General features: G+C 43.5%; 1 protein-coding gene across 1 annotated transcript in view; it reads right to left on the bottom strand.

The window, feature by feature from the left end:
* AGPS (alkylglycerone phosphate synthase) overlaps positions 1-27,799 on the bottom strand; it is a 136,093-nt gene that overhangs the window by 3,341 nt on the left and 104,953 nt on the right. Inside the window, exons 17-19 of the mRNA XM_065413460.1 lie at positions 24,974-25,063; positions 17,560-17,659; positions 16,909-16,966 (exon numbers count right to left, since the gene is read on the bottom strand). Coding sequence (XP_065269532.1) covers positions 16,909-16,966; positions 17,560-17,659; positions 24,974-25,063 — 248 coding nt within the window. The remainder of the gene's footprint in view (positions 1-16,908; positions 16,967-17,559; positions 17,660-24,973; positions 25,064-27,799) is intronic.

The raw sequence follows: 27,799 nt of genomic DNA, 5'->3' as shown, positions 1-27,799 counted from the left end.
TGCCTTCCAAAACAAAAACCAGATCTAATTTTGACCCTAAGCTATTAAGAATTACAATAGCTTACTTCTGAATAGAGGAAAATCTCCAGATATCAGATTTCTGTATTTTAAAAATTATATTTAAAAACCACTTATGTTGAACTGACATGCACATCTTTAACTACACAGCAGCTGTTTATCTATGCTTTAATATCTCACCACAACAGTCGTACTTTGGGGCTGCTACTCTTTTCCCTATTAGTCCTATCAGAATAAACTCTATTCATGGGATCATGTTGCCTCACCACAATGCAACATCGTAATATCCTTAGTAAGACATTGAGACTAATTATCCAAGGTGAAAAATATGGGGCTGACTTTCAGATTTTAAAACAAATGGCAAATGCCCAATCCCAACAAATGTGCTAACAATTGATTATACTGGTGCATAAATAAGTAATCAAAACCAGTCATGTAATTTCAAGCACCATTAGAAACAGGAAGAAGAGATCCACTGTTTGCAAAATGGAACAGGACAAATTCAGCAAGAAAACAAATGTTATTTTTAAGATCCCTATATGTTATAGAAGAGATGAAAGCTGCCATGCAGCTCATTTAGGTCTAATACATCTATGTGCCATGTTTATACTGCCTTTTCCTCATAAATATGGTTAAGATCTATAAACTATGTATATAACATTTTAAAAGTGTATTCTAGGATTCTAACCCTTTAACTAGGTTATAAATAACCCAAGTACAATGAACTAGCAAATATGCACTTATTCTCTTCCTGAATGGACAGTGTACTGATATTTCACGGATTTCAACTGAAATAGGATGAAAACAGGAGGATTTCTTAATAAATGAGTTAGTGACTGGGGGTGGGGTGAAGTCTCTTTTCCTGTTCAGTGATGCATGGAGAAAATGATGTAATTTTTTTCATGAATTGGAATTTTTTTTTTTTAAATATGGGAAGGGAGATGTGCATACATCAATTGGAAGTGCACGTCCAACTTTTGCCAATATGATTCACATTCTCATCATATCAGATCCATTTCTAGAATGCCTCAAGCAAAGTACTTTTCCAGCTGTGATCATTCATGTATCTTGACATAGTAATCCAGGTTCTTGCAACCTGTAGGTTAGATCACCACAATGAGCTCTATTTGGAACTCTGCCTGAAAAATACCTAGAAGCTTCAGCTAATGCAGTAGTCCAATCTCCAATGAGGTAAGCAGTTACCACATAATGCTGATGTTCCACATGGTATGCACTGGCAACTCTTTTGGTCAAGAGAGCACCTGAAAGTGTTGGTTATGTTCTATGAGTATCCTAAATAGTTTGGAACCCACTTATGTGAGAAATTATCTCATGTTTTATCACGGAAGTTGTGATTTTATGGATCGTTTTACTTTGTGCTTGAGGTGAAGCACTCCAGGATAGATGGGCAGGACACTCTCAATGGAGTGTCCATGCCTAGGGAACCTGCTCTCTGGTGATCCACCAAAGCTAAGGTTAGGCAAACCTCAGGTCACAAAGACCTGTTTATTCAGGACATTTGACTGACTGTTACTAATACCTACAATTTTGTTATTAAATGTATTCTGAAGAACTTTTGTTAATAGCTATTTTTGATGATGTAAGGTGGCCAGGTGTTACGCAGCAGATAGAATGACAAATTTCTAACTACGAAGATAATGGGAAATGCTCACAATTTAGCATTTTTAATACAATGTAAATGATAAAGCTGGTGTTGCTGAACAATGAAAGTAAACAATGAGTAGTTTAAAGAAGCGTGTGTCCTGAACAGTACATTTCTTAGACCAGAGGTTCTCAAACTGTGGACCGCGGACCAAGCTCCATTCAGGTGGTCCGCAGATAGTTCCCTCTAAGGTGTGTGCCTGGGCAGCCGCGCACAAGAGAATGAAGGGCCACCCTAAGACTTAGACGTTTCCATTATCTTTGGCATTGCTGAATCTTACAAGCTAAGCAGGCTTGAGCCTGGCCACTACTCAAAATGGAGACCTCCAAGTTAAAACCCCGGGTACTGCATGAATTGGGGCTGGTGATGCAATACTGTATTAACTCTATAGCATGGCAAATGGCAGCACGCTGTTATTAAACACAATATTTCAACTGAGATACAGAACAGAGGCCTGACCACTGGTGGCTTTCAGAGGTGGCCTGACACTTTTAGCAGGAGTAGGGATGCTTATTCCTGTGGCCATCATGACATTTGATCTTCACCAATTTCATTCTACCTACTTAAGAATAAACTCTCCTGTTGCATCAGCTGGATGAACAGATGGGTCTCTTCCTGTCCTGAAAACACTAGTGTGACACTGGTGATATAGAATAGCTGCTGCATCCAACCCCAGAAGAGACTGCTTTTCAAAGCTGTGTGAAATGATCCCTGTATTGTATACAGTACCTCACGCATTCTGCATTTCTGCATGCATGGAATTTTGCCAAACTGCCAGAAAATGCCATATTTAGACTGTGAAATCTGCCATTTTGTTGTAACCAGGCACCTAACGTTGTGCTCCCTGCAGTACCAGCACTCGGCTGTAGCTTCTCCTGTGTGCGGCTTTCAGCAGAAGGAGGGGTGCATTACATAAGCAGCACAAGCCCTGTTGCCCAGCGGAACCAGAAAGAGGGACAACAGCTCTCCTGGCCCATCAGGCCTTCGAAAATATGTGACTGGGGGAGGAGCGGGTGTTGGTGAAATGTGGCAGCTGGAGTATAGTGAATGAGCTACAGGCACTGGGCAGAGCTTTGTCCCACTGGGGATGCAAAATGTGTGACTCGGGGGGTGAGGGAGGGGACTGAGTGGAACTGCAGAGGAAAGGCTATGGTAGAGAGGCGCCAGGTGGTTGAGCTGTGGGTGCCAGGCATAAATCCATCCCACTGGACTGCTTTAAGTTAATCTGGGGACCCAGGACCACCACAACACAGGGCCACTTGTGAATATACCCCAAAGGCCTAGCTTTATCCAACTGTTGCATACTCCTCCTAGCAGGTGGATGCTGTCTCTACAGGGACCTAAATATCCAGCCTTACTGGGAGTATTTTTTCCCATGAAACACACATCCTAGCGGAACAAGATGCTGAACACTAAGATAAAAAGTAGGCCACTGGATGAAGTAAAGAGGACAGAGTGAAATATACAATACATCTGCTAGGAACAGTTCAATATTTGTAGGTTACTTATGTGATTTTTCCATCCCTTTACTAGAATGCCTTACAGTACCCAACAATAAGATAATCAGAGTCCAAAGCATGATATTCTACAACAGAGAAAATGAGGCACTCTTTGCAACAGAGCCTCCCTACCTCAAATTCCTACTTCAATCTCTAATAGTGTTCAGCAGTGTGGTGTGTCACACTTTGTCCATTAAGAAGTTCTCTCCACTTGATGGAGATATTTCTTCTTCTAGAGATAGGCATATTTTAAGATAAAGTAAAATAAAAATTAAATGTGTTTTGTTTTTGGGGGGGGAGGGGTTGTTTTGCGTGCACTTGTCGTGGAAGGAAACACTGTCTTGAGCTTGTTTTAAACTCAAATTAAAATATTTGTAAGATTACTTTTTATAACTTGAGTTTATCAAGGTTTGATTTTTCACTGCAGGTAGTGGACTGTGTGATTTGGGTCCATACACAAGTTATAGCTATAAAGATTTTTAGTATAAACTTTGTTTTATAACCTGACCAGTTCTTCCATTACAACAAGCACTATGAAGATTGAGTTAAGCAGGCTTTATATTTCCTATAGCCTCAAGTTCCAGACTACATCTGTTTTCTTTGATACACAAAACCAGAGTTAAAATAGCTCCATTTATCACAACATGATTGTAGGCAGACAGGCTGGTTTGTCTGTTTCCAGATAGGGAAAGCAACTGTTATTAATCACAATTACAGGACAAACACTAAGAGAAATTGCATCAATATTCTCCCTTTCCCCACACAAGAACTCAAAAGCAGTGCTGAGAATGTCAAGACAAGGCCTGAAGGTCAGTAAATAAAACGGATACCGTTAGTCTAATTCTCAACAGTAAGTCTGTGTACCCAGGGGACAAAAATCCCATCTTGCATATTATATAAAACACAATATTACATACAGTACATAATATAATACACCCCCCACCCCCGACAAGACAAAAATACTTAAAATGGAGTTGAGGTAGAGAAATATATATCAGTAATTCAGGAATAAATAAAACATTTCAGGGATATTGTAATGAACCCAAAACTAAGCATTAGAAACCCAAGAAATTCAGAGTCAGTGTTAAAGTTAAAAGCAATACAAACAGACAAGGGTATGGAAATGCAATTGAGGCGCCCACTCACACAACCTTACTCTGCTCTAGGTGATGCCATGCAATATTTGTACAATTACGATTAAGGCATTTCAGTATTTGTTGTCCGAGATTAATGACACTTCTTTTAATTAAAAAAAAAAAAAAAAAAAAAAAAAAAGGTTTTTTTTCATACTTTGTTTCCCCTCATTCTATAGCAGCCCTGCCTCCCATGTCTAGGCTGTGGAAAGAGCCCTTTGGAGCAGTGGGCAACCAACTACAACTTAGAGCAACCCTGGAGCTAGCCCGGGAATTTGGAGTGACTCCCAAAAATCAGAGAGCCATCAAGGTGGGGGTAAACCCAACTTTGCACTCCCCACACTTTACGTCTTTACATTTTCACAAAGAGCTCAGTTTCAACTTCAAAATTAAGAGTTTTATTTTAGGTTATATTTCCCCTTTTCTTCACTTCTGACTCAGTTTCTTGACAATTTCCCCCCCCCCCCCCCCCCGAGACTGGAGCTCGGGGAAGGGAAAGAATGCAATTAAACAATTCATTTCAAAATCTGAACTCAAATCAAGAACTAGAAAATTTAAAACAACTGCATTTCTACTCTAAGAGGTCTTGGAATTTAAAAAGAGTGGACATGGGGAAAAGACACACTTCTATCAAGTTTACATAGCTAAATTAACTTTACTGTACACATGGTTAATGTTTGTGAGCAGATTACACATATAAATGATGGATCTTTGCTTCGACATGCATCTTCACTCACAAGGAGACTAAAAACTCATTAAAAGACTGAGAATCCATAACAAATTATTCCCCATTTCCTTATTCAGGATGTGAAGTGTCAATCAGAGTACTGAGTGAGACAGACATGTATACATAAAGTATACACAAAGATTTTATATGGATGTTTCTCATGTAGTAAATAGTAGGCTAAAGGATTTGTCCATTCCCAATGTCCATTGAATTCAGTTTTTCATCATTACCAGAAATATATAAAATTCCACACAAAAGATTATGTTAAAAGAACATTAAGATTGCAAAGTCAAGCACTCAAAAAGTTAGGAGACGCCAGAATTAAGGTTGCCTGTGAAGTGACTTACCTAACACCACATAAGAACTCTGTGGCAAAGGCAGGGAGAGAATCCATTTCTCTAGGACAGCATTCAACTGCCTTAACCATGAAACTGTCCTCTTCCTGCTATCCCCTGCCTCATTTTCTACACAACTTCCAGCTTCTGCACAGATTGAGGTAGGGTTCTTTAGACAACAGCCTCCTAATTCACAACCCTAATTCATCCCCAGAGCAGGTCCATCCTGTGCAGTAAATGAGGTAGGGATCTTCAGGAAAAAATAATGGTATCGTGTAATTTTAAGGACTACATCATAATGCATAAGCATATGGGGGCCAAATTAAAGTTGTACAGGTGACCTTAATTCTGGCATTTCCAAACTTTTGAGTGCTTGACTTTGCAACCTTAATAATGTTCTTTCAACATTATTTGTGTGTAATCTCCTAGAAGTTTAAAAAAGTAAATTGTAAAAACAAATTCCATCATGTGGCATCATATTGACACGCATATGGTTCATCAGCAGGGTTGGAACCTTTAGATCCACAGAACAGACCTCTGACACTTGAGCTAACGGAGCAACTGATACCAGTAGTGAGTTGTCATCCTCTCTGTTGGACCAGCACTAGAGGGAGATGAGACACACACTTTGTCAGTGGGTTTCAGTGATTTTTGCTGATAGCAAAGGAATGGCAAGACTCAATTTTGGGTTCCATTCCAAGCTCTTGGGACTGTGGGAGATTGTGCACTAGTGTGCAGACTTGTGTTTCCCCTCAGGCTTGATCCCTTTTGCCCTGTCCCTCTTCCCCAAGCATGGCTCCTTGCCCCAGTCCCATTCTCCTTGCTACCCCAGCCTGCTTACCCAACCAGTCTCCCTCCCTCCAGCCTCACTGTCCAAGTCCCAATCCACCCCAATTCTCATTCTCCCCACATCCACTCCCCTTGCCCAGGCAGTCCCAGTTCCCCTGTTTCAGCTCATCTGATCAGTCTCTTCTTCCAGTACTTGTCTCCTTCCCTGGACTCTTCATCCAATCTCAATCTTCCCTTCTCCATGGCTCTTTGTTCTAGTCTTTTTGCCCAGCCAATCTCTGATTCTTTCCCTGCACCCCTGCTCCTTGTCAGGTGTCTTCCCTCCCTCAGTTCTCTCCCCATGCTGCCTCTCAGCCCAGCCTCCTTGTCCAGCCAGACCCAGTCTTGCTCTCTCCCCTTAGCTCCTAATCCAATCTCACTGTCGACCCCAATCCCATGCGTGTATCATTTCCTTCACAGGCTCCCAGTCTGAGCTTTCCTTCTCCCCCTCAGCTCTCAGTCCCAGTCTCAGTCCTCTCCCCCATGTCCAATTCCAGTCTACTCTTTTCCTTCCCACCGACCAGGCTCTTGTCCCCCCACATTCAAAATCAGATTGTTTTCGCCTCCACACTGCCTGGGCAGGGGAAGGTCACTGAGAACACAGACGAGAGAGACTCCCTGCTCTAAGATCTGGTGACCAACCTCACCCCAGCCTGGAGCAGTTGAGAGTAGTCATTACAGACAAAAATCCAGCTTTGCTCTTGTAGCCCTGGGCTGGAGCATGCCAGGTTGCACTATGGGAATGGCACATGCACAGTCCGGTCACAGGTAGCAGGTGGGAGGGGATAAAACATGCTCAGTCACTCCATGGGGATAGTGCATATGCAGTCTGGTCCGCATTAAGAGCTGTGAGAGGCTCAAGCATGCTCAGCGAGGATAGAGTCTTTGGAGACTTTAGCAGCCAAAATCAAATAAATCTCTACTACGCATCTGCAAACAGAGATTTCTAAGGCTTGTAACTTGGGCAAATTTGGGAGGTATTTCATGAAGATACCAAAAAGGCACATCTATGACACAAAGAACAACCCCCTGCCAAGTTTCAAGTACCTGTACCAAAGTATGGGGGCATTAGAGAATTTCAAAGAAAAGGTCTCCAGAATTTAACATGGGCAAAATATTTGTCCTCTACCCTTGTTCTTAAGTGTCTTAATCATTTGGTTGAATTGTTAAAAAAGAAAAAAACTCAAAAGCCTTCCGCTTGAAGAAGATGCCAACCCAGAAAATTTCAACCCAAATGGTTAAAATTTGGCAAAATTATAACCAACTGAATAAAGGGTCTCTTAAGTTGGGAAATATTGGGCAATCTTAATAATAGGGGGCACTATTAGCTCCACCAATAAGTAGAACGCCAAACAAAATTTGAAACTGTTTAAGTGCTCTTAATAAATAAGAGTCCTGTTAAGCAGAAGAAACATTTATATAAAGATACAAGTTGAGCAGGTTTTAAGATCTTACTATACTTAGAAAAAATTGGTTACTAGCCTTCCATAACTGCTGTTCTTTGAGATATGTTGCACATGCCCATTCCAATATAGCTGTGTTTGTGCCCAGAGCTCAGTTGCCAGAGAAAATTCTCTCAGTGGCATCTGTTGAGTCAGCTCCGGTGCCCCCTGTGCCACACACTGATAGCGCCTGTATAAAGGGGCTGGCCAACCCCAGGCCCCCTCAGTTCCTTCTTTCCGGCCAACTCCGATAAAAGGGGTAACAAGGGCAGGTCTTGGAATGGACATCTTGAAGAACAACCTTATGGAAGGTTATTAACCATTTTTTCTTCAAGTGATTGCACATTCCCATTCCAATGCCGGTGACTCCCAAGCAGTTGAATAGGTGGTGGGCTCAGAGTTCAGACATGCTTGACTGCAACACAGCTCGACTAAATCTGGCATCATCCTGGCCTACTGGGCGATGGCATAATGAGAAGAGATTGTATGCACCAACGATCAAGTTGCAGCTTTGCAAATGTCCTGAATAGGAATCTGTGCCAGAAATGTCATTGAGGATGCCTGTGCCCTCATGGAGTGAGCAGTTGGGATAGGTGAGGGAGTTCATAACATGCGAGGATATTTGATGCGATCTATGAGGAGATTCCACTGCTCTACAGCCAAAATGCTTCTGAAATAAATGTAGTCAAACTTTACTAATTCTGGGTCACTGAGAACGAAAATGATGCTTAAAATTGTTGATTGGCTCTAGTTTTCAAGATATGCTATTGGGTCAGTATATACGACCCTTGACTTGGGAATGGCGGAGGATAAGTGAGTTATAAAGGGAAGGGATCTCAATTTAAACCAGAAATGACTAAAATACATCTTTGACTGGATCTATGAATAAATCTATGACTGGGTTTGGACAGTGCTTGCTTTTTAGGCAAAACAATGAATGATGCAATATGAAGCTGGTATTGCGTCATACATTATATGAATTGCATCATGATATTCCTAGAAGTCATGGATGATGCAATCATAATGAAGCTTACATCACTCTGCTGAACAAATTGCCCTATATCAGCTCTAGAAATCATACAGTGTCGTGCTCTCTTATTTGTCAGTGTTTGATTTTGCAAAGGGACACATTTCTGTTTAGCCAAAGTGAGCAGAGATGCCTCGTACTTGTGTGAACAATGCAGATAACTTCTGCTATGTTTGTGGTGAAGTGACTTTTGCATCACAAAAGCGCAGTATAACCACTATGGTTAAGAAAGCCTATCACCTTTATTTTGGCTGCAAAATTGGAGATCAGGACAAGAGGTGGGCCCCACACATATGCTGCAACACTTGTGCAACAAATCTTCGCCAGTGGTTGAACAGGAAAAGGAAATCTATGCCTTTTGCAGTGCCAATGATTTATAGAGAGCCAACAGATCATACCAGCAATTGTTACTTCTGCATGGTGCCTCCAGTTGGGAAAGGTGTGTCAAAGAAGAAAAAGTGGACTGTGCATTATCCAAACATTCCATCAGCTATACGCCCAGTACCCCATGGAGAAGGACTGCCGGTTCCTGATGCACCAGAATCACTCTCACTTGAGTCAGACGAGGAAAAGGAAAAGGATGAAACTTCTGGTCCTGAACCATCAATGTCACAGGACCCACATTTTCTCCCATCCTCCTCCTCTGAACCACACCTCATAACACAAGGTGAACTGAATGACCTTGTCAGGGATTTGGAACTACCCAAGAGTAAGGCAGAGCTGTTGGGCTCCAGACTACAGCAGTGGAATCTCCTGGCAGATGATGTTACGGTTTCCATGTTCCGTGACCGTCAAAAGGATCTTGTCCCATTCTTCTTCATGGAAGGTGATCTTGTAGCCTGCAACAACATCGATGGTGTGATGGCAGCCCTCAACATCGTTCACGATCCAGATGAGTGGAGGCTGTTCATTGATTCATCGAAGACGAGTCTTAAAGCTGTTTTACTGCATAATGGCAATGTTTTGCCATCAATTCCAGTTGGTCATGCAGTCCATATGAAGGAAACCTATGACAACATGAAACAAATTTGAGGTGCATAAACTATGACCAACATCAGTGTCAGCTTTGTGGCGATTTGAAGGTTGTTGCTCTCTTGCTTGGTCTGCAGACTGGATACACAAAGTACTGCTGTTTTCTCTGCGAATGGGATAGTCGTGCAAGAGATTCCCACTACATCAAGAAAGATTGGCCACTCCGACAGTCATTGGCACCTGGGAGGAAAAGTGTTCAGCATCCACCACTTGTTGAATCAAGGAAGATTTTGTTACCACCCTTACACATCAAGCTGGGTCTGATGAAGAACTTTGTCAAGGCCATTGACAAAACACAAGCAGCTTTCAAGTACCTCCATGGAAAATTTCCAAGGTTAAGTGAAGCTAAGATAAAGGAAGGTGTCTTTGTTGGTCCTCAGATTCGTGAACTTCTTCGAGATGATGCATTTGACCATGCACTGCGTGGCAAGGAAAAGACGGCATGGAAAGCCTTCCAGTTAGTGGCAATAAATTTTCTCGGAAACAACAAGGCAGACAACTACAGGTTGTTGGTGGAAAACCTCCTCAAGGCATACAAAAGCCTTGGTTGCAACATGTCACTAAAGATACATTTTTTGCACTCTCATCTAGATTTTTTCCCACTGAACTGCGGAGCAGTGAGCGACGAGCACGGCGAGCGATTTCACCAGGACATTGCAACAATGGAGAAACGCTATCAGGGCAAATGGAGCCCATCAGTGCTTGCAGACTATTGCTGGACAGTGACAAGAGATGCTCCATTTAATGAATACAAGAGACAAGCCAAGAAGCGCCGAGTAGACACTGAATAGGACTAAACTATGTACATAATAGTTTTTTGCCTTTTGTTTCATAATAAATTTTATTTATATAACCCTTTTGCTGATTTTTAAAGTGTTACATAAACAGGACAGGTGAAATATCATGTAAAGCAACCATAAACACATGAATAGACCTAGGTTTACAATTTATGATTAAAACTCTACTATCTACACAATATACATAGACAAAAAAATGTAAAAACTTAAATATCTTAGAAACAGTAGCCAATCAGTTGTTTTAATTGTCATATTTGAATTCAGCACATCAAAATACATAATAAATAGCACATTTTATCTCTGAAGCAGACGACTTCTCAAAAATTGTAGACCAGCGTTCTCTGAGCAGACACGGGAAAACCTTTCATCCTGTCTGCTACCGCTACAAATAGCTGGGTGGACTTCCAGAACAGTTTGGTCCTTTCTATGTAGAATGCTAGCACATATTTAACATCCAATGAGTGAAGCTTTTGCTCTTTCCTGTTTGCACGTGGCTTCTGGTAGAAAACGGACAAGATGATAGCTTGATTGCTATGGAACTGAGAAACCACTTTTGGGAGGAACGTGGGGTGAGGACGCAACTGTACCTTATCTTTAAGGAAAAGAGTGTAATGACAGTTCTGAAGTGAGAGCATGGATCTCTGGATTCTCTCCTAGAAGAAGTGATGGCCACTAAGAAGGCCACTTTCCAACAGAGGTATAGCAAGAAACATGATGCTATCAGCTTGAATGGTGGGCCCATAAGCTTTGATAAGACCAGACTGAGATCCCACGAAGAGACGGGCTTGTGTACTTGGGGGTACATCCTCTCTAGGCCCTTAAGGCAACAGACATCTCGTGTGAGAACACTGAGGGTGAAAAGCCAATATTGCTGCCAGGTGAACCTTGACTGACGAGATATTCAAACCCTGCTGTTTCAGGTGTAGTAGGTAGTCCAGAATGAGCTGCAGTGACTAAATTGTTGGTGAGACCGCCCGGCTGGGAAGACCAGAGGGAGAACCACTTCCACTTAGCGAGGTAAGTGGCCCTGGTATAGGGTTTCCCACTATCTAACAGGATCTGTCAAACCTGCTCCTACCAGGCCCACTCTCCTGGTTTCAGCCATGAAGCTTTCAGGCCATCAGGTCGAGGGAGCCAAGATTTAGGTGATGACGACCATGGTCCTGAGAGATCAGGTGCAGAGGAAGTGGGATGGGGGTCGCCATAGAGAGATCCAGCAGGGTGGCGAACCAATGCTGGTGGGTCCATGCTAGGCCTATCAGGATGACCCGCACTCAGTCTCATTTGATCTTTAGCAGGACCTTATGTACGAGTGGAATAGGAGGGAACGCATAGTATAGGTGAACCTTCCACAGAAGGAGGAAGGCAGCTGTAAGCAACCCCAGGCTGTGAACCTGCAGAGAGCAGAACTGATGACACTTCCTGTTGTATCGGGTCACGAACAGTCTACCAGGCGAGTCCCCTGCTGCTAGAAAGTGTCCTTCATGATATCCAGCAGAAGTGACCACTTGTGGTGATCGGAGAAGGATCGCCTCAGCTGGTCTACCAGCTTGTTCTGTGCTCCTGGTAGGAAGGAAGCCTCAACATGAATCAAACAGGCTCTGCAAAATTCCCACAGCCAAACTACCTCTTGACTTGGTACGCGGGGAAGCAAGCCCCTCCCTATTTGTTGATATAGAACATGGTTGTCGTGTTGTGAGAACCAAGGAATTCTTGCTCACAAGATGAGCTAGGAACAGCCGACATGCCAGATGGGCTGTCCTGAACTCTGATGTTGATGTGCAGAGAGAGCTCTTCCTGAGACCAAAGGCCACAGGTGAGCTCCCCAGCCTAGTGCTGACACATCAGAGACCAGAGAAAGTTACAGCTGGGGCCAAGAAAACAGGGATGCCTGCACAAACCACCAGTGGATCTAGCCACCAGTTGAGGGAGGCGAGAACTGGGGGAGGAATCATGAGGATTGAGTCCAGATGGTGGCGGTTTGGAGAGTATACTGAGACCAGCCATGTCTGGAGAAGCCTGAGGTGTAGTCTTGCATACTGGACCACATAAGTACATGAGTAAGGCCCTACCAAATTCATGGTCCATTTTGGTCAATTTCAGTTATAGGATTTAAAAAATCCTACGTTTCAGTTTCAGATACTTAAATCTGAAATTTCACGGTGTTGTAACCATGGCGGTCCTGACCCAACATGGAGTTGTGGGGGTGGATGGGGTGGGATTGCAAGGCTATTGTAGGGGGGTCACTGTACTGCCACCTTTACTTCTGTGCTGCTGCCTTCAGAGCTGGACTTTGAATCGGCAGCTGCGGAGCTTCCTCTGGCTGGGGGGAGGTTCCTGGAGAGGGGAGTGGCCCGGGCGGAGGAAGAGTAAGTCCTGTCCATGACTAGCAGCTGCAGCCCAGTACACAGTAGGAGCCCCCAGATGGATGCCCTCAGCCTGCCCCTCCCTGACTTCAGGCTCAGCACCTGGGAGTTAAAGGGGCCTTGGGCAGGTTGTGTGTGTGTGTGTGGGGGGGGGGGAAGGTGACCACAGCACCCCTCTGGCCACGGAGTCCTGGATGGTCGCTCACTCGCCCACCTGTAAGGCCGGCCCTGACCTCCCATGCCCAAAATTGATGACCCCCCTGCCCCTATACCAGGTCATCCTCATTTCTGCGCTGATGATGGTAGCAGCACTGCCAGGCAGCAGCCGCCGCTCTCCAGCTGCCCAACTCTGTGAAATCTGGTCTCCTCTACGATAGCCAGATTTCACAGGGGAGATCAGATTTCACGGTCCATGACGCGTTTTTCATGGCTGTGAATTTGGTTGGGTCCTATACATGAGGCCATGGGCCCAGCAGCCTCAGGCAAGATTGGGCTGTGGTAACACCAGGTGCTCTTTGAGGTGTGCTATGAGACCAGTAATTGCCTGGAAATGACCTTCTGGGAGGAAGACCCTGGCCTAGGCAGAGTCGAGCATCGCTCCAATAAACTCTACCTCTGCAGTGGTATGACGATTAGCAGGCCTAAGGCTTGGAAAGAGGACTGAATAAGAAGGATGCTGAGCTCTGGACCAACCTTTGATCAGCCAGTCATCCAGATGCGGGTAAAGTTGCACCCCTTACCTCCTTGGGAAGGCCCTCACTACAGCTATGTACTTTGTAAACACTCCTGAGGCTGCCAATAGGCCAAACAGGAGGACTGAAAACTGGTAGTGCATGTGGCCCACAACAAATCTGAGGAACTTCCTGTGTCCTCAGACGATTGTGATATGAAAGTAAATGTGTCTTAAATCGAGGGTGATGTATCAATCCCCAGGACCCAGGAGGAAATGATGGAAGCCAGTGAGACCTGTGGAACTTTAGCTTCTTGAGGTAGCTATTGAGCTGGCACATGCCTAGAATAGAGTAGAACCCATAGCCCCATAGGTTCTGTGAAACCTCTTCTACAGCGCCAACCCTTAGGAGGGACTGAACCTCCTGGGCTAGGAGTTGCTCATGAGAAGGGTCCCTAAAGGGATGGAGGGGGGAGGATGTAAGGGAGGGTAGAACTGAACTGGGGGGGGTATATCCCACTTCAACCATGCTCAGCACCCAACAATCCATGGTAATACAGAACCATACCCGGAGGAAGTGGAACAGGTGGCCCGCAAACACGGGGGAAATAGGATCCTGGAACTCAGACTGGTATAACATCCTTGAGGGTCCCATCAAAAGGCCTGCTTGGAGCCCCATGAAATGTCTGGGAGGGGCAAGCATTGATCCTGAGGAAGTGGGGGCAGACGTCTGCATCTAAAGCCCTATTCCTCTTCCTCTGTGGGTCCTGTTGGGTTGACAGAGGGAAGTACCGGGAGGATTGCGGAGGCCTACAGTGCTTCCTCGAAGTCACTGTGGAATACAAATCCAGGGACTTTAGGGTTGCCAGAGTGTCTTTCAGACCAGTCTGCTCTGAGATGAGCGAAGCACCCTAAAAAGGACAGGCTCTGAAGGGTTTGTTGAACCTCCTGCCGGAGGCCAGAGGATTGGAGCCACGAGCTCCACTGCAGAACCACGGACCTAGTGGCCAAATCAGCTGCATCCAGGGACGCTGCATTCCAGTCTGGTCTCATGCAGGAGCGAGTCCTGAAACATTGACATGGAGTCCCATGTGTTGAAGTCATATCTGCTCAGGAGCGCAGGCTGGTTAGCAATCTTGAGCTGCAGACTCCCAGTCGTGACCTTTCTACCAAAATGGTCCAGCTTTTTTCAGTCCTTAGCTTTGGGAGTCGCCCCTTGCGACCACTGTCGTTCCCGTTCGTTGTCTGCAGTGACCACCAGGGATCCGGGGGGTGGGGGTGGGGAAGCGTATACAAGAACTCTCATCAATGAGCCAGGACAAAGTACCTCTTTTCAGTCTGCGGTACCACTTTCCTGGTACTTGGCACAAGCCTTGGTTCTGGAATCTGGATCGGGGATTACCCGAAGGGGTGGTGGAGCCCTTCCTTCCGAGGCCATCAAGTAGGAGCGCCTCAACTGGGGTCCCTGCATTGGGGGGAAAATGCCCACGGGTTCCAAAACAGCCACTGCATAGGCACCAGCCAGTGACCAGGGGCCCGAGTACCAGAAGGCATCACTTGGCTCAGGTCCACTGCCAGGTAGGACCAACAGGAGGAGTGCCAGGGTTGACTCCTGGCACAGGAGGAGTAAGATTCCCACCTCCGACTGACGATGAGGAGTCTGCCTGGCGACCATGGCAGAGCGGATCCCACTGTTGCTGCCGATGGATGCAGAGAAGGGGAGGACCGAGATGGGGCCATCATGGTTGGCTTCCCTTTAGGTGGCACCTGGCACCATCTATCTCAGTACCCAACCGTAAGCGGTGGCTGTGCATTCTCTTCTGTATGCTGGCACTGACCCCACCAACTCTTGTACTGCTGGTGAGGGTGACACCGAGAGTGAGAGCAGGTCCCTGGCTACAGCAAAAGTCTGTGGTGTGGATGGCATCACAATAGCGCCAGCACCGCGCTGAACCTCTGGTGTCAACGGATCATCCAGTACTGGATTTAATGGTGCCCGCCTTGGAGCTGGAGTCAACAGCAACGACTGTTGGGCTGCCAGAACCAGGGAGTGGCCTGACCTAGGTTGCACTCTGCACTGGTCTCTATGCCTGGCTGTCCTCTGGGTTGGGGGACATCCTCCCTCGGTTGGCAGCTTCTTTCTTTCTCTCTCTTCTTGCTTGGTACCAGGGATGGCGAACAGTGCTGAGACTCCTGGGCGGCACGAGAAGCGCTCCTCACAGAAGCTGAGGTGCTTGGTGTTGAGTCCGACTGGCATGGGTCCAAGGAAGTTCACAGCGCTGCCTTCATCAACAGGGACTTCAGCCCCTCCTCTGCAAATTTTGAAGTGATGCCCTGTTTGAGCTTCACCCAAGCACTTCAGGCAACTGGAGTGCAGATCGCTCAGGGGCATAGCCTTGTTGCAAGAAGCACAAGGCTTGAAGCCCAGCAACAGAGGAAACTCCGCTAAACTGAAAAGAATAACTAACAGCTAACAACCAACAGAGTAAGAATGATACTAATGGCAATACAGTTCAGAGAGAACTTGCAAGAGCAAGGGGAACAGTTCCAGCGACAGTCACAGGTGATAAGAAGGAACTGAGGCGACGTGGGGTCAGCTGGCCACTTTATGGTGTCGCTGAGCACCAGAGGGACCAGACCTGATGGATACCACTGAGAGAAAAATTTCTGGTGATTGTGCTCTGGGTCTGCACACACCTACATTGGAATGGACATGTGCAATCACTTGAACCCATAACCTAAGCCTCATTTTCTTTTACTGTTACAATGTACTATATACCCAAAGCAGAAAATATTTTCTACACTATAATCATAACTGTTCTACCCATAAAAAGGTCTGCCAGGAAATCTGCCACCATCAACATTAACAAATATTCTAGTGGGATTTAGGACTCAACAGCATTAATGTAGATAACAAAAGCGAGAGGTTTTGTAATAGCTTTCAAGAAAAACAAATTATAATCCTACTACTTTATTTTGAGATTCTATGTACATGAATCTAAAAATCTTTACATGTGCTTGATCAGCATAAGCCACTTACAAAAATATGGGCCAGTCAAATATTATTGTTATTCTCAATCATATGGGAGATCTCTTATCAAAATGTTCTGGGTCCCCACGAATGTACTGCATGTAAAATGTATAGCACCATGATCCAGCATCAAGGCAGGCAAGACCAACCAGGCTTCCCCTGGAACTCTCATAAAGGAGCAGGGGACGGCCTACAAGGAGGATTTTTGGGGGTAATTTCAAGTAATGTCTCTGAAAAATTCTTCCAAGTTTAAAAAAAAAAAAAAAAAAAAAAACTATGCAGAAAATATTTTGTATGGTTTATAACAAAATAGATAAACATTCAGAACTAGAAACAATACCTCCATGGTGATGTGACAGACTTCCTCCATTGGCGAGGATTTCCTCTCTAGCAGCTGTCTAAATTGAAGAAAACATTAAAAAATGTTAATTAAATGCAAAGTTTGGTACATTATATGATTCTGACAAGTATTGTATACTAATTATTAATATACGGTACACATAAGAGTGTATTTTCCTGTTAAACTTAATCCACTTTTCCCCTAATTGGAAAAAGGCACTCGTATTCCAGAATAAGAATATCCACATGGGGGTTTATACAATAAAGCTATTCTGGAATTATTTATTTTACATATTCTGGAATAGCTATACTGGTGATAAACTGAGGTATATTATGATAAATCTCCAAGTCTAGACAAGATTTTACAGTCTTTGTATTATTCTCTACAGCTCAGCAACCGGAATGCAATTTTACTGTTAGAGCAGGAAGATATATTATCTGGTAGTGGAGAATAGGAATACTAATAGATGGGAAGAAAACTCCAAGGCTAGGAAGGCGTCCTGCAAACGGTGCTAAATAAGATCACAGTGCCTCCCTGCATGAGAAGCCAAGGAGCCAATTATCAGTGCCATAATATACTACGTTAAGTCCTGTTAATCATATTGGATTTAGCACTTAAGATAAAAAATGAAGTTATTCATATGTACATTACCTCAATTTGTTCATAGACATGAATAGGGTCACTAATTCCCCTGTAGTTAAAGGCAAAATAGAAATAGACACATGCACCTGCGTCGTAAGTCTGTGTCACCCTGTTGAAGAAAAAAATGTGTTATAAGTAGTACTACACTGTCGTATAAGCTACCCAGCATTTAACACTAGCTGATTCACAATATTACTCTAGATCTCACTAATTCCTATGTTAATTATTGAACAATGCTTTGTCTCATTTTTATATTTTTATTTTGAAGAATCTGGATCTATTAAACTACCTTTGCCACCTCTGCCAAACAGATGGATGAGAAGGCATGAGGGAAAAGTTTACACTGTAGTTTTAACCACTATTTCTAATTACATTCAATTTCCTCCCCTCGCCCCCCCGCCTTTTAAGCCAAAACACCAAAAATTTCTGTTGAGAAATAAAGCATTTTCACAGCACTTGCAGCAGTTCTTATATAACAATAAGAAGAGTTATTGGGTTCCTAGTTGGTGATGGCATTATGTTGGTACACAAGCATCAAATATGGCATGCCAATTTTTGCTTGTAAACAGAAGACACGAATAAAAATACATGTGGCTAGAAACAAGTTTGTAGCCTGAAGAGTTAGGTTTCATTTCCTTTTCGTCAGGACAGATAACTCTGTGCATCAAATAGCAACTGAAATTCATCTAGTGACCTTAGCATTTATGCACTTAGGAAAAAAATAGTAAGTGGACACTGCTAGATCCAAAATAGACAAAATCTACAGAATCAAGAAGAGCACATACTTTCCACAAAATTGAATGAAGGGCATCACTGAAATATCACATTCTCGGTAACGAATGAATGGTCAAAAAACATGTAGTTTATACCGCATCTCCACTTAACTCATGGTATTCATCTAATATACAAATTAGGAAAGCACTTAAGTAACAAATATGTCAAAGATCAAGGATATGGCTCTGGTTAAGGAGGATTTAATGTCCCCTAGGTCAAGAATCTTTAATTGAAAACAAAAGATTCTTAATTAATCAAATTAATCAAAGCCAGATAAAGTTCCAACAAACTATATTATAGCAAGCATGACACGAATGCAGAGGAAATACTACTTAAACCATAAGACATAAATCAAGCACTATGATGGTGCGTCTAAAATTGCAAGTGTACATAGTTACATGTGTACTGTTGTGCCATTACCCCCCCTACCGTCCTGAAGCAGTTCCTGAGGGACAGTCTAGTGTGAGAAAGCTAGCATGCAATGAGGAGTGTGGGTATGTACATGCCTCCGCTGTGGCATGGCTTTGTTACTGTTGTACAGTGCAGCGTGGACGGGGGCAAGGAGCGCATAGCAGGTCACAGGTATCGATAGCCCTCCAGGCCCATTTCCACAATGCACTGATCGCTTTGCTGCCTGACCCTTACCCAAAATTATAAAAGGTCTCTGACTCGCTGTTGCCAGAGGTACTAGCAACATTCATTGAGCACTTTCAATTCTCCTTTGAACTATACTGATTAGCACCAGTGATCACGGAGCATATTCCAAAAGCTGCCACCTGCTCTTGAGAGCACATCTGGGTGCTGAACACTGTGTGTTCAGAGTACACTATCCTCCATGACTTCACAAGTACCAGCAGGAACATTCACCTCTCCCGGGAGGTTTCACGGAGGCTGGAGAAGGCAGGCGTTCACTGGACTCGGTCCCAGTGCCAGGAGTGCATGAAGGACCTCAGGCTCCTGTATCAGAGAGTGACTGACTGTTGCTCGGGGAGAGGACCGCATATGCTCTTGCTTTGAGGAACTGGACCAAGTGCTCTTCAGGGCTGCAAGTACTGAGCCAGAATTCAGTCATGAACACTGCCAACCACATTATACAATGGGACACCGCTGAAGGGCAGAGCACGGAAGCAGCAGGAACCACAGAGGAGGCTCCGGGAGACCTAGAGGAAGAGGAGCAAGTCACTCTGCATCTCTACTCAGGTGACTCAGCTACAGAAGCCCACCCTGAAGAGGACCCATGCAAAAGCAGGAACCAGAAACCAAGACTGATGAGTTACAATACACCCTCACTCTGCCCAAAAATATTCCCCCGCTTGCTTCAATAATACATTCCTGAAACCAGTCCCTCATCACATTCCACCCAGGCTCCATTCCAGCATGGTCCCTGAGCAAGACACAGCTGTAAATGATTTTATTGAAATCCCATGAACCACCATAAAGCATTTAGCATAAGCGATAACAGAATATTAATGAGCCATCAATGTGCTTGTGTCTTCCTTCTCTTTACAAATGGGAGCCACATGGAAGGGGGTTGGTGGGGCCACTTAAGTCCAGGAATGGAAAGGGAAAAATTTGTCTGAAGAAAGTCAGAGCAGTCTATTCACTCCATGACCATTTCAAATGTTTTGTACCATTCCCCATACTCGGCATCTGTCCTGTCCCCACGCTGAGCCATTCTGCAGAAGCAGGGGTGATGAACCACTCTAAGGGCTCCACAAACATCATCCTGTGTCCCTTAGCAGTGGAGAGGCAACTGGCTTGCGGTGTTAATCCAAAAGTTCAGGGAAGAAAATAAAATTTGTGGTGCTACTCAGTTTCCGTCCCTTTCAATGCTGCTTGCTGGACAAGGGGGCCAGAGTTTCTGGCAATGCAAGAGAGGGTTGGGGGGCATTTGTGATTCTCTGTTCCTCTTCCATGGAAATTCTGTCTGCTAGCTTAGAATAGTTTAGTTAATTTCCTTTCAAAATTGCCATCCAGTCGTGTAAGCAAAATTTAGCAAATCTTTTGTATAGCAGGAATTCAAGCTGATTCTTTAACCAGCAGGGCAAATGTGGTTGGTCCATCTTCAAAAGTTAACCAAACCCCTCCACTCAGCAATATGTAGCAGAGTCACCATTAGCAGAAACATCTTTCTGGCACAGGTGGCTGGGTGTCCTCCACAGAGCTGGAAGGCCACTTCTTTTTTCCGTTCATAGCAAAACTGCTACGTTCTCCAAACGATGGCCAGCCTTTAAAGAAGAAAAAGGTGACTGGTAATGTTACCTTTAAAGGAACCAAACCCTACCCCAGGTGGTCCATTGAGGCATTGCACACATTAAAACATTTTTAATAAAAGTAATGCAAGTATCTTACCATTTGTATCCTCAGCTCTCTCCTCATGGGCAGCAAAAGCAGTCTGAAGGAAGGAGTCTAAGCATTCCTGGGATGCTAAAAAGTACCAATATTGGGGCCTTCAGCAGCATAGTTACTTTGTGCATGGGGATTTCTTAGGTTTCTTCAAAGAAGAAATGAAATATTATGCCAGCCTTGTGTTTGACTTGGCAGGACATTCCGATGCTGACAGGGAACCCATTCAGCCAGGAGAGGCACCACAGAGACAGCAGAAGATGACACTGAAGGACTCTGGAGGACCTGCTTGTTGGCACAGACAGAAGGAATCAAGAGCAGTTGGGCTTCCTTAGGACAAGGGAGGACTGGACTCTGAGGCAGGATGAGCCATTCCTGCAAACGGACAGACAACACAGGCAATGGAAGCATGCAAAAAGGGAAGGGGATCATGCACTCACCTACTCCAAATGGTGGCAGAATGTTTCAATAGCCCTGTGCTATTCCTCTTCCAGAGCAGGCACCTCCCCCGCCACACTACTCTTCCTCCGGCTGCTGCAGCCATAGATCCCCTCCGCTGCTCCCCACTGCTAGGGAGGAATATGCTCAACACCAGGAACAACATGCTCTGCCGACACCACTTGCAGAGGAACCCTCCCAGAGCATGGAGAACGGAGAAGAGCCTCATCCTGTCCCTGTAGCCCAGCTTGAGCTCAACTCCCAAACCCCATGCAGAAGACATCCCGTTTGTCCCCCTGCACAATAATCTGCAGCCATTCCCTCTCTCAGGGCGAGGGAATGGAGAGAAGACATTTCCACAGACATTAATGTTTGCCCATTTCCCTGGTGGGAATTTTTTTGTTCAGTTTTTCCTGTTAAAAAAGTTTTAGATCCTATGTTCAATATATGTAAATAAAAGTTACTGTGCATTTCACTTGTGTGTGCACCTTGTTTCCGGAGTATGATTAATGTGATACTCCCTAGAGGTTTGGGATGGGGTGGCAAAAGTCTGGTGCCATGGAAATGCAAACAATTTTATCTGTCCCATAAACCCATTCCTCCCCTGCCTATGAATTTGCCGATTTTTTTAAAAAGGGGGTTCTTGACAATGAAGTAAGCCGTGAAATAACTGTTGCCATCCAAAGAAAAACAGAGCAGAATTTCACTGAAATATCTTTATGACTTTGTTAATAAGTGACAATACAGAGGAAAGAAACAAAAGTAAAACAACACTGAAGATATCGGATACTGAGGGTGCTTTTATCACCCCCACTCCACTCGACCATTACCATTGGCAACCATGGGAGTGCTCATGCATAGCACTTGATAAGTGCTATGAGCAACCCTGCCAGAAAACATTGTGAGGAAGAAATGTGTAAATTCCCTCCCAAAACTTTAGATTTTTTTAAAATTACTTTAATAATGCCTAAATGGGGTCAAGTTGCCTGTACAAGCTTGGGGAAGTAGTTCTGTCCTGTGCACACTTGCTGTGGAAGTATTCCCCTTTAACCTCACATGAACTATACAAAGCACTGCACGCCACTATAATCTGATTTGCATTAATCACATTGCCATCCAGATGGGACAGAGGCATCATCAATGGGATTTCAGACACCCAAAGGCACAGTAAACCGCCGTTCTGTAGCTACTCAGTCTGTAGTTGAATTTCCTTTTACTTGGGTTGGCAATGTTGGGGTAAGGCTTCACGAACTCTGGCAGGAGAGAACATGCAGGGTCCCCGCCACAGTTGTGTCATCTTGGGGGAATAAAGTCCCTTCTTCCACCCACCAACCTCCAACTTCTTGAGCACCCTGGCATCGCGAACCAACCCCTGTGGACCACTAAGCCCTGAAGAACCAGTGAAATGGTAACCTTTGCAGTTCATCTATTCATTGGCCCCTTTCGGTGGGCTAAGTATAGGGATGTGCGTTCCGTTGATGGCTCCAACATAGTTCAGAAAACCCATCCTCTGAAATTCTGCTATCATTTCAGGGACTTCGGTTATGGCAACCATCTGTTGGTAGATCTCAGTATCGATATCCTCACAAATCTGTACAACCACCGCCCTGACAGTTGGCTTCCCAATCCTGAGCTGGTTTGCAACTGAGAGGCAGCTGTTGGATGTTTGCAGCTTCCACTTCTGTATCAGTATGGGTTTCTGAAAATGAGTGGTCTAGCACTGGAGGGCTGGTGCAAGCTCTTTGCACAACTGGATTAAGGTCTGTTTCCTCATTCCAAAATTCTGCAACTATGGTTGTCATCCCAGGTTTCCAAGATGATTTTCCAGGACAAGAAGCAGCAGTCCACCCTGGGCATACTGTTGTGGTCCTGGCATCCAAAACAGATGTTCCATGGGATCCAAGTGGATTTTCATTCCCCCCTCTGGGTCAGCCATTTTCACCATCTGAAATCTCTCCACACCAATTCCATCCAGTATCTGGTACTGCGCTGCACAAACATTTGTCCAGCAAGCTATAGCAAGAATAGATCATCCTCATTATGGATGTGCTCCATGTTTCCAATGCAGTTTGGCAGAAGGGAGAGATGACATGGAGCTGACATCGTCAAACGTGTGAAGGCAGCGTACAGTTCCAGCAACATGCAGCAAGGCACTTTCTAGAGTGTCTCTTGTGATGCACAAGATTTTGGGATATTGCCCCAAAATGTCATGTACCACTAATGTCGTACCAAAAAGGTGCAGTGTGGATGAAGGACTATGCCAGTGCACAGCATATAGCCATGCTCAGCACAGCATATGTGAACACTCAGTGCAGGTATGGGGTACACACTTTAACAGTTCATGGACCAGTAACTGTGTACACTCGCAAGTGTTGACATAGACTAAATGTTTAATGTTGGACAAAGAAGGTCATGGTCTCAGCCCCAAGGAGGTCATAGTCTAAACTGGACAATACAATTAAGAGTCATTAATGACAGGAATTGGAAGGCCCACTCTCCAAGTACTGCAGATGTATAACTAAGCTTCTCTGACGGGTTATCGCTGTAGATGCTTGGTAAAAGGATTGTATTATCGAGGGATCTGCATGAAAAGATACTGAATGGTATCCTAGGAGAGGCATACTGCTCCAAGCATAATGGCAGCACTGGAAAAGTAGGGTAACGATGCTTGGAGGAATGTTTGGCCAGATAAGGAAGAAATGAGAAAGATGTAGGTGGGAACCAAGCACATCAATAAAGCTTCTCTCTATCTAGATTATTATGCCCCTCCCCCCCCCCACGGCATACCTATGAAAAGATGCAAAGACAATTAACTACACCACTACCTCGATATAACGCGACCTGATATAACACGAATTCGGATATAACGCGGCAAAGCAGTGCTCCGGGGAGAGGGGGGGGGGGGCTGCGCACTCCGGTGGATCAAAGCAAGTTCAATATAATGCAGTTTCACCTATAACGCGGTAAGATTTTTTGGCTCCCGAGGACAGCGTTATATCGAGGTAGAGGTGTAGTTTCTCAACTTATTTTCCCAAAGGTCATCATATCTCATGAACACTGGGCCCATCCCATGAGTGATGGAATGTAATTAACTTATTATCTAGTTACTGAAATTAGGGTTGTAAGAATACAGTAAAAACAGATTCCTGTATGTGTAATTCACAAGGTGCAAAAAAGAGGGGCTATATAAAAAACTGAGAAAATCTTGCTTTTTAAACATCCACTTACAGGTAAATACTGGAGGCTGTCTTAACTGAGAACATTTACAGAAAAATCACCTGTGCTAACAGAAGGTCAGTGGAATCAACATTAGTACCTCTGGGAACCCTACTGAAGACAATACTCCCACAGACAAACCCATTTTAATTCCCCTTAGAAAAAATGTTTCTCAGTTTTAAATACCTATTTTCGTAGCTTGCTATAATTTTGAATTTTAATTCAATGAACAAGAAGTTAATTTACATTTGTTTTCTCACACTATTTAAATTCATTTCTTACAACTAGTCTTAAAATTTTTGACCTGTCTTCTACTCATTCTTCATGTCAACCAATCCTATGACTGTTAGAGAGTTTAAGGGCTCAAATCTATCTTGTTATACTTAGCTGCCTAATGGATATACAGAAAATAAATGTCAGAATACTAACCAAGTGCCACTATAAACTCTTGAAGTGATAACTAGTGAATAGGTTAGAGAGCAAGATCATTAGTGGATGCACTTTAAACTAGTTGGCTAAACTAGTAGTAGGTTAAGTTATTATCTATTGTGTATGGAAGTAGTGGTAAAAAGAAGTAGTAGTAAAATTTACTTCAGCTGCTGAAAAACACATCCCAGAACTATGAAAACAAAGTTGATGTGTGTCTCACCTGCAGGTGGAAAACGGAGCAAACTGGACACCTTTTTCTTTGCATTCTCTCACTATTCTTTCCTTTACATTCCTGCAGAGGTCTATAACCCTGTAACAGAATATATAGTTTAAAAAAATAAAACAAATTAAAAAAAATTCCTATGCAGCATTCTATACACTAATTTGTCTTCAACTAGCAATATTCCTTTTTTATTAAATTTATGGCTCTAGTTTAAAACTCGCATACAACTACAATGATCTTCCTCACTAGTCCAAAACAATACACTTTAATAATCACAGTTTGGGTTTGGTTTCATTTAAATAAAAAGCGTAAGAAAAAAAATGCCCATCAGACCTCTATAAAAATAATGCTATTCCTCTTCTGGGCATCTATTGGGTGACGAGTTTATAATTTTGATTGTACATGGTAGCTCCTGAGACTCTGTATTGTTTTTTCAGAGGGCATATAAGAGGACTGTACTATCAGTGAAGAGGAATGTGTTGGATATTTTCTTCTGAGCTGCAGTGGGACAAAGGTGTTTGGCATGGTAGCTTAGAAAACAATTCAAAATAGAAGCATGTACATGTACACTAAAAGCATGTACACTATGCAATACTACAGCCTTTTGATATGTTGCAAGGCTGAGAAAGAAGGGATTCCTCCAGATGTTGAAGATGTGTATTAATTTACCAGCTAGAATCTTATTAAAATTATAATTTGGCACTAAACTATTAAAATAAGTCATAAAACCAGTGATATTTAATTTTACTTAATTTTATTATTGCATTTCTCTGGGACTGATCCAGGTGCATTCAAAACTTTGAAACACAATTTGAAAGATGGTTTTTTTCATTTAATTTAAATCACTCCAGGTAGGCTCTCTCACACAGAACTAGAGAGATGCTATTTAACAATTGTTTAATTTAGAAGTTTTATACAGATCTGTATTTGGAAAAAAATATTTGGATTTGGAGGGAGGAACGTTTGAAATTAAAATAATTTTGCTCAAAATGTCTTCTATCAGCTAATCTACAGTGTGACCCTGGTAGAGACTCTGAAGGAAGGTACAGGTCCCAATGCCAAAACTGGAAATAAGGAGTTAGTAAGTGAGCAGAATGAGTGAAAAATAGGTTTGAATCAACAGATGTAAAAACCTGTTCACTCTGCTCTGCTCACAAAACTATAAAGGGGAAAATGAGAAAATTAATTCAGTGACTGGATACTTTGACAGTAGCTGAAAATTAAATTTCTGTAAGGGAGCTATAAATAACTAAATTTCAGTTGTTTTAAAATCTTTCATGCCACCCACACATTTTAGAGAAGGAAACAGCAGCCCCAAAACAAGGACTGAAACAGTGTTATAACAGCTGCTAAATCCAAGAACCAGGATGCTGGGTTTGTTGGGATGCTGAACATACACAAGTCATTTCAAACCTAATTTCCTATCAACTCTATAATCATAAGCTATCAGGGGACCAAAACTGATAAGAATCTGTTTAACGTGTGGGGTAAACAGGAATTAAAAAAAAAAAATGTACAGAACAAATAGGTCAAATTCTGGAGCTCTCAACTGCTATGTAACCTATTTAAGTATGTTTAGGCCTTGAGTCTCAGCTGTGGCTGAGAGCTTAGGTGAAGTTTAGAACAGAGAGATAATACTGTGGGCATCTGCACTGAGCTAGACCCCTGATGTAAATGTAATTTGAATCAGCTGCCCAAGGGGATATCTGGCAGCCAAGGATCAGCAGGATCTAAGGACATCTTAGCCATGCTCCCTGGTTGGGCTGTAGGGAAGGGTGGTCTCCCCTGGGCTGGAGCTCTAGCTGGAGCTCCAGCTAGTCAAACTGGCTTCAAAGCCATTTTGCGCTGCCCCATTGCAAGGGAAAAGCTGGTATATAAACCTTAAACCACATGATTGTTTAAGATTAGGTAATACAAAATGAAGCCTACTTCCTTCCCCTGCTGGCTAGCTCACTTCTCTGAAAGCATCTTACTCACAATTCTGTCCCTGCTAAGCCAAGTACAGCTTTAGAAAAGCAGCAAGCAAGGAGAGCTGCTGAGCATCTGCCTGCCACAGAGTGGCTGAGATAGCAGTTTTTCATGCTGGTTTTAAAATGCAGGACATGTCCTCTCCAAATCTGGACTACCACCAGATATGTTGGCACTTTTCCACCACTCCCACCAAAGGGATCCATGCAGAGAGCAAGGTTTCATGATGCCTTAGATCAACATATCTCATGTGCTCCTGTGGGAGCAGAGAAGAGGCATATACAAGGATGGCTATTCAAAGAGAACCAATAGAGAAGACAGGCAGCCGAAAAAGAGTAAGCTACCACTGTGCTCATCAACTTCAGCCCCCGCTAAGAATTGCTTCTGCAGTAAAGGCAGATGCACAGCTGGTACTGTTGTACTGTACCATACCACAGCCCCAGAAGAGATCTTACATCCACAGGAAGGGAGCTCACCCAACAAGTTGGGAAACATTTAACTCCTTCAGGAATTCTTCACAACACTACATAGTTTTAATAATTTAAACTGTAAAATCATCAAGTGTTATCAGCTCATTCACTCAACCTCTTAAGAATGGCCCTGCTACTGATTCCTGTGGCACCTCAAATTAACTTTTCTGCATAAAAACTGTTCATTTATGTTCATTCTTTATCTTTTAATGATTGGTTTTTAGATCCATAATGGGACTTTCCTTTCACAAAAGCCTAAATTTACTTGTTAATCAGAGGCAGAAAATTTTCCAAAAGTCTGCAAAAGATTACATGTACCAGTTTTCTATTTTACAGTCTACTTTGATACATCTGTTATCTATTTTGATTTAAGAATGAACTTCAA

This window comes from Emys orbicularis, chromosome 11 (genome assembly GCF_028017835.1).
Source record: "Emys orbicularis isolate rEmyOrb1 chromosome 11, rEmyOrb1.hap1, whole genome shotgun sequence".
Lineage (NCBI taxonomy): Eukaryota > Metazoa > Chordata > Testudines > Emydidae > Emys > Emys orbicularis.
The sequence above is the reverse complement of the archived record's forward strand: the minus strand, read 5'-3'. Positions and strand labels throughout refer to the sequence as shown.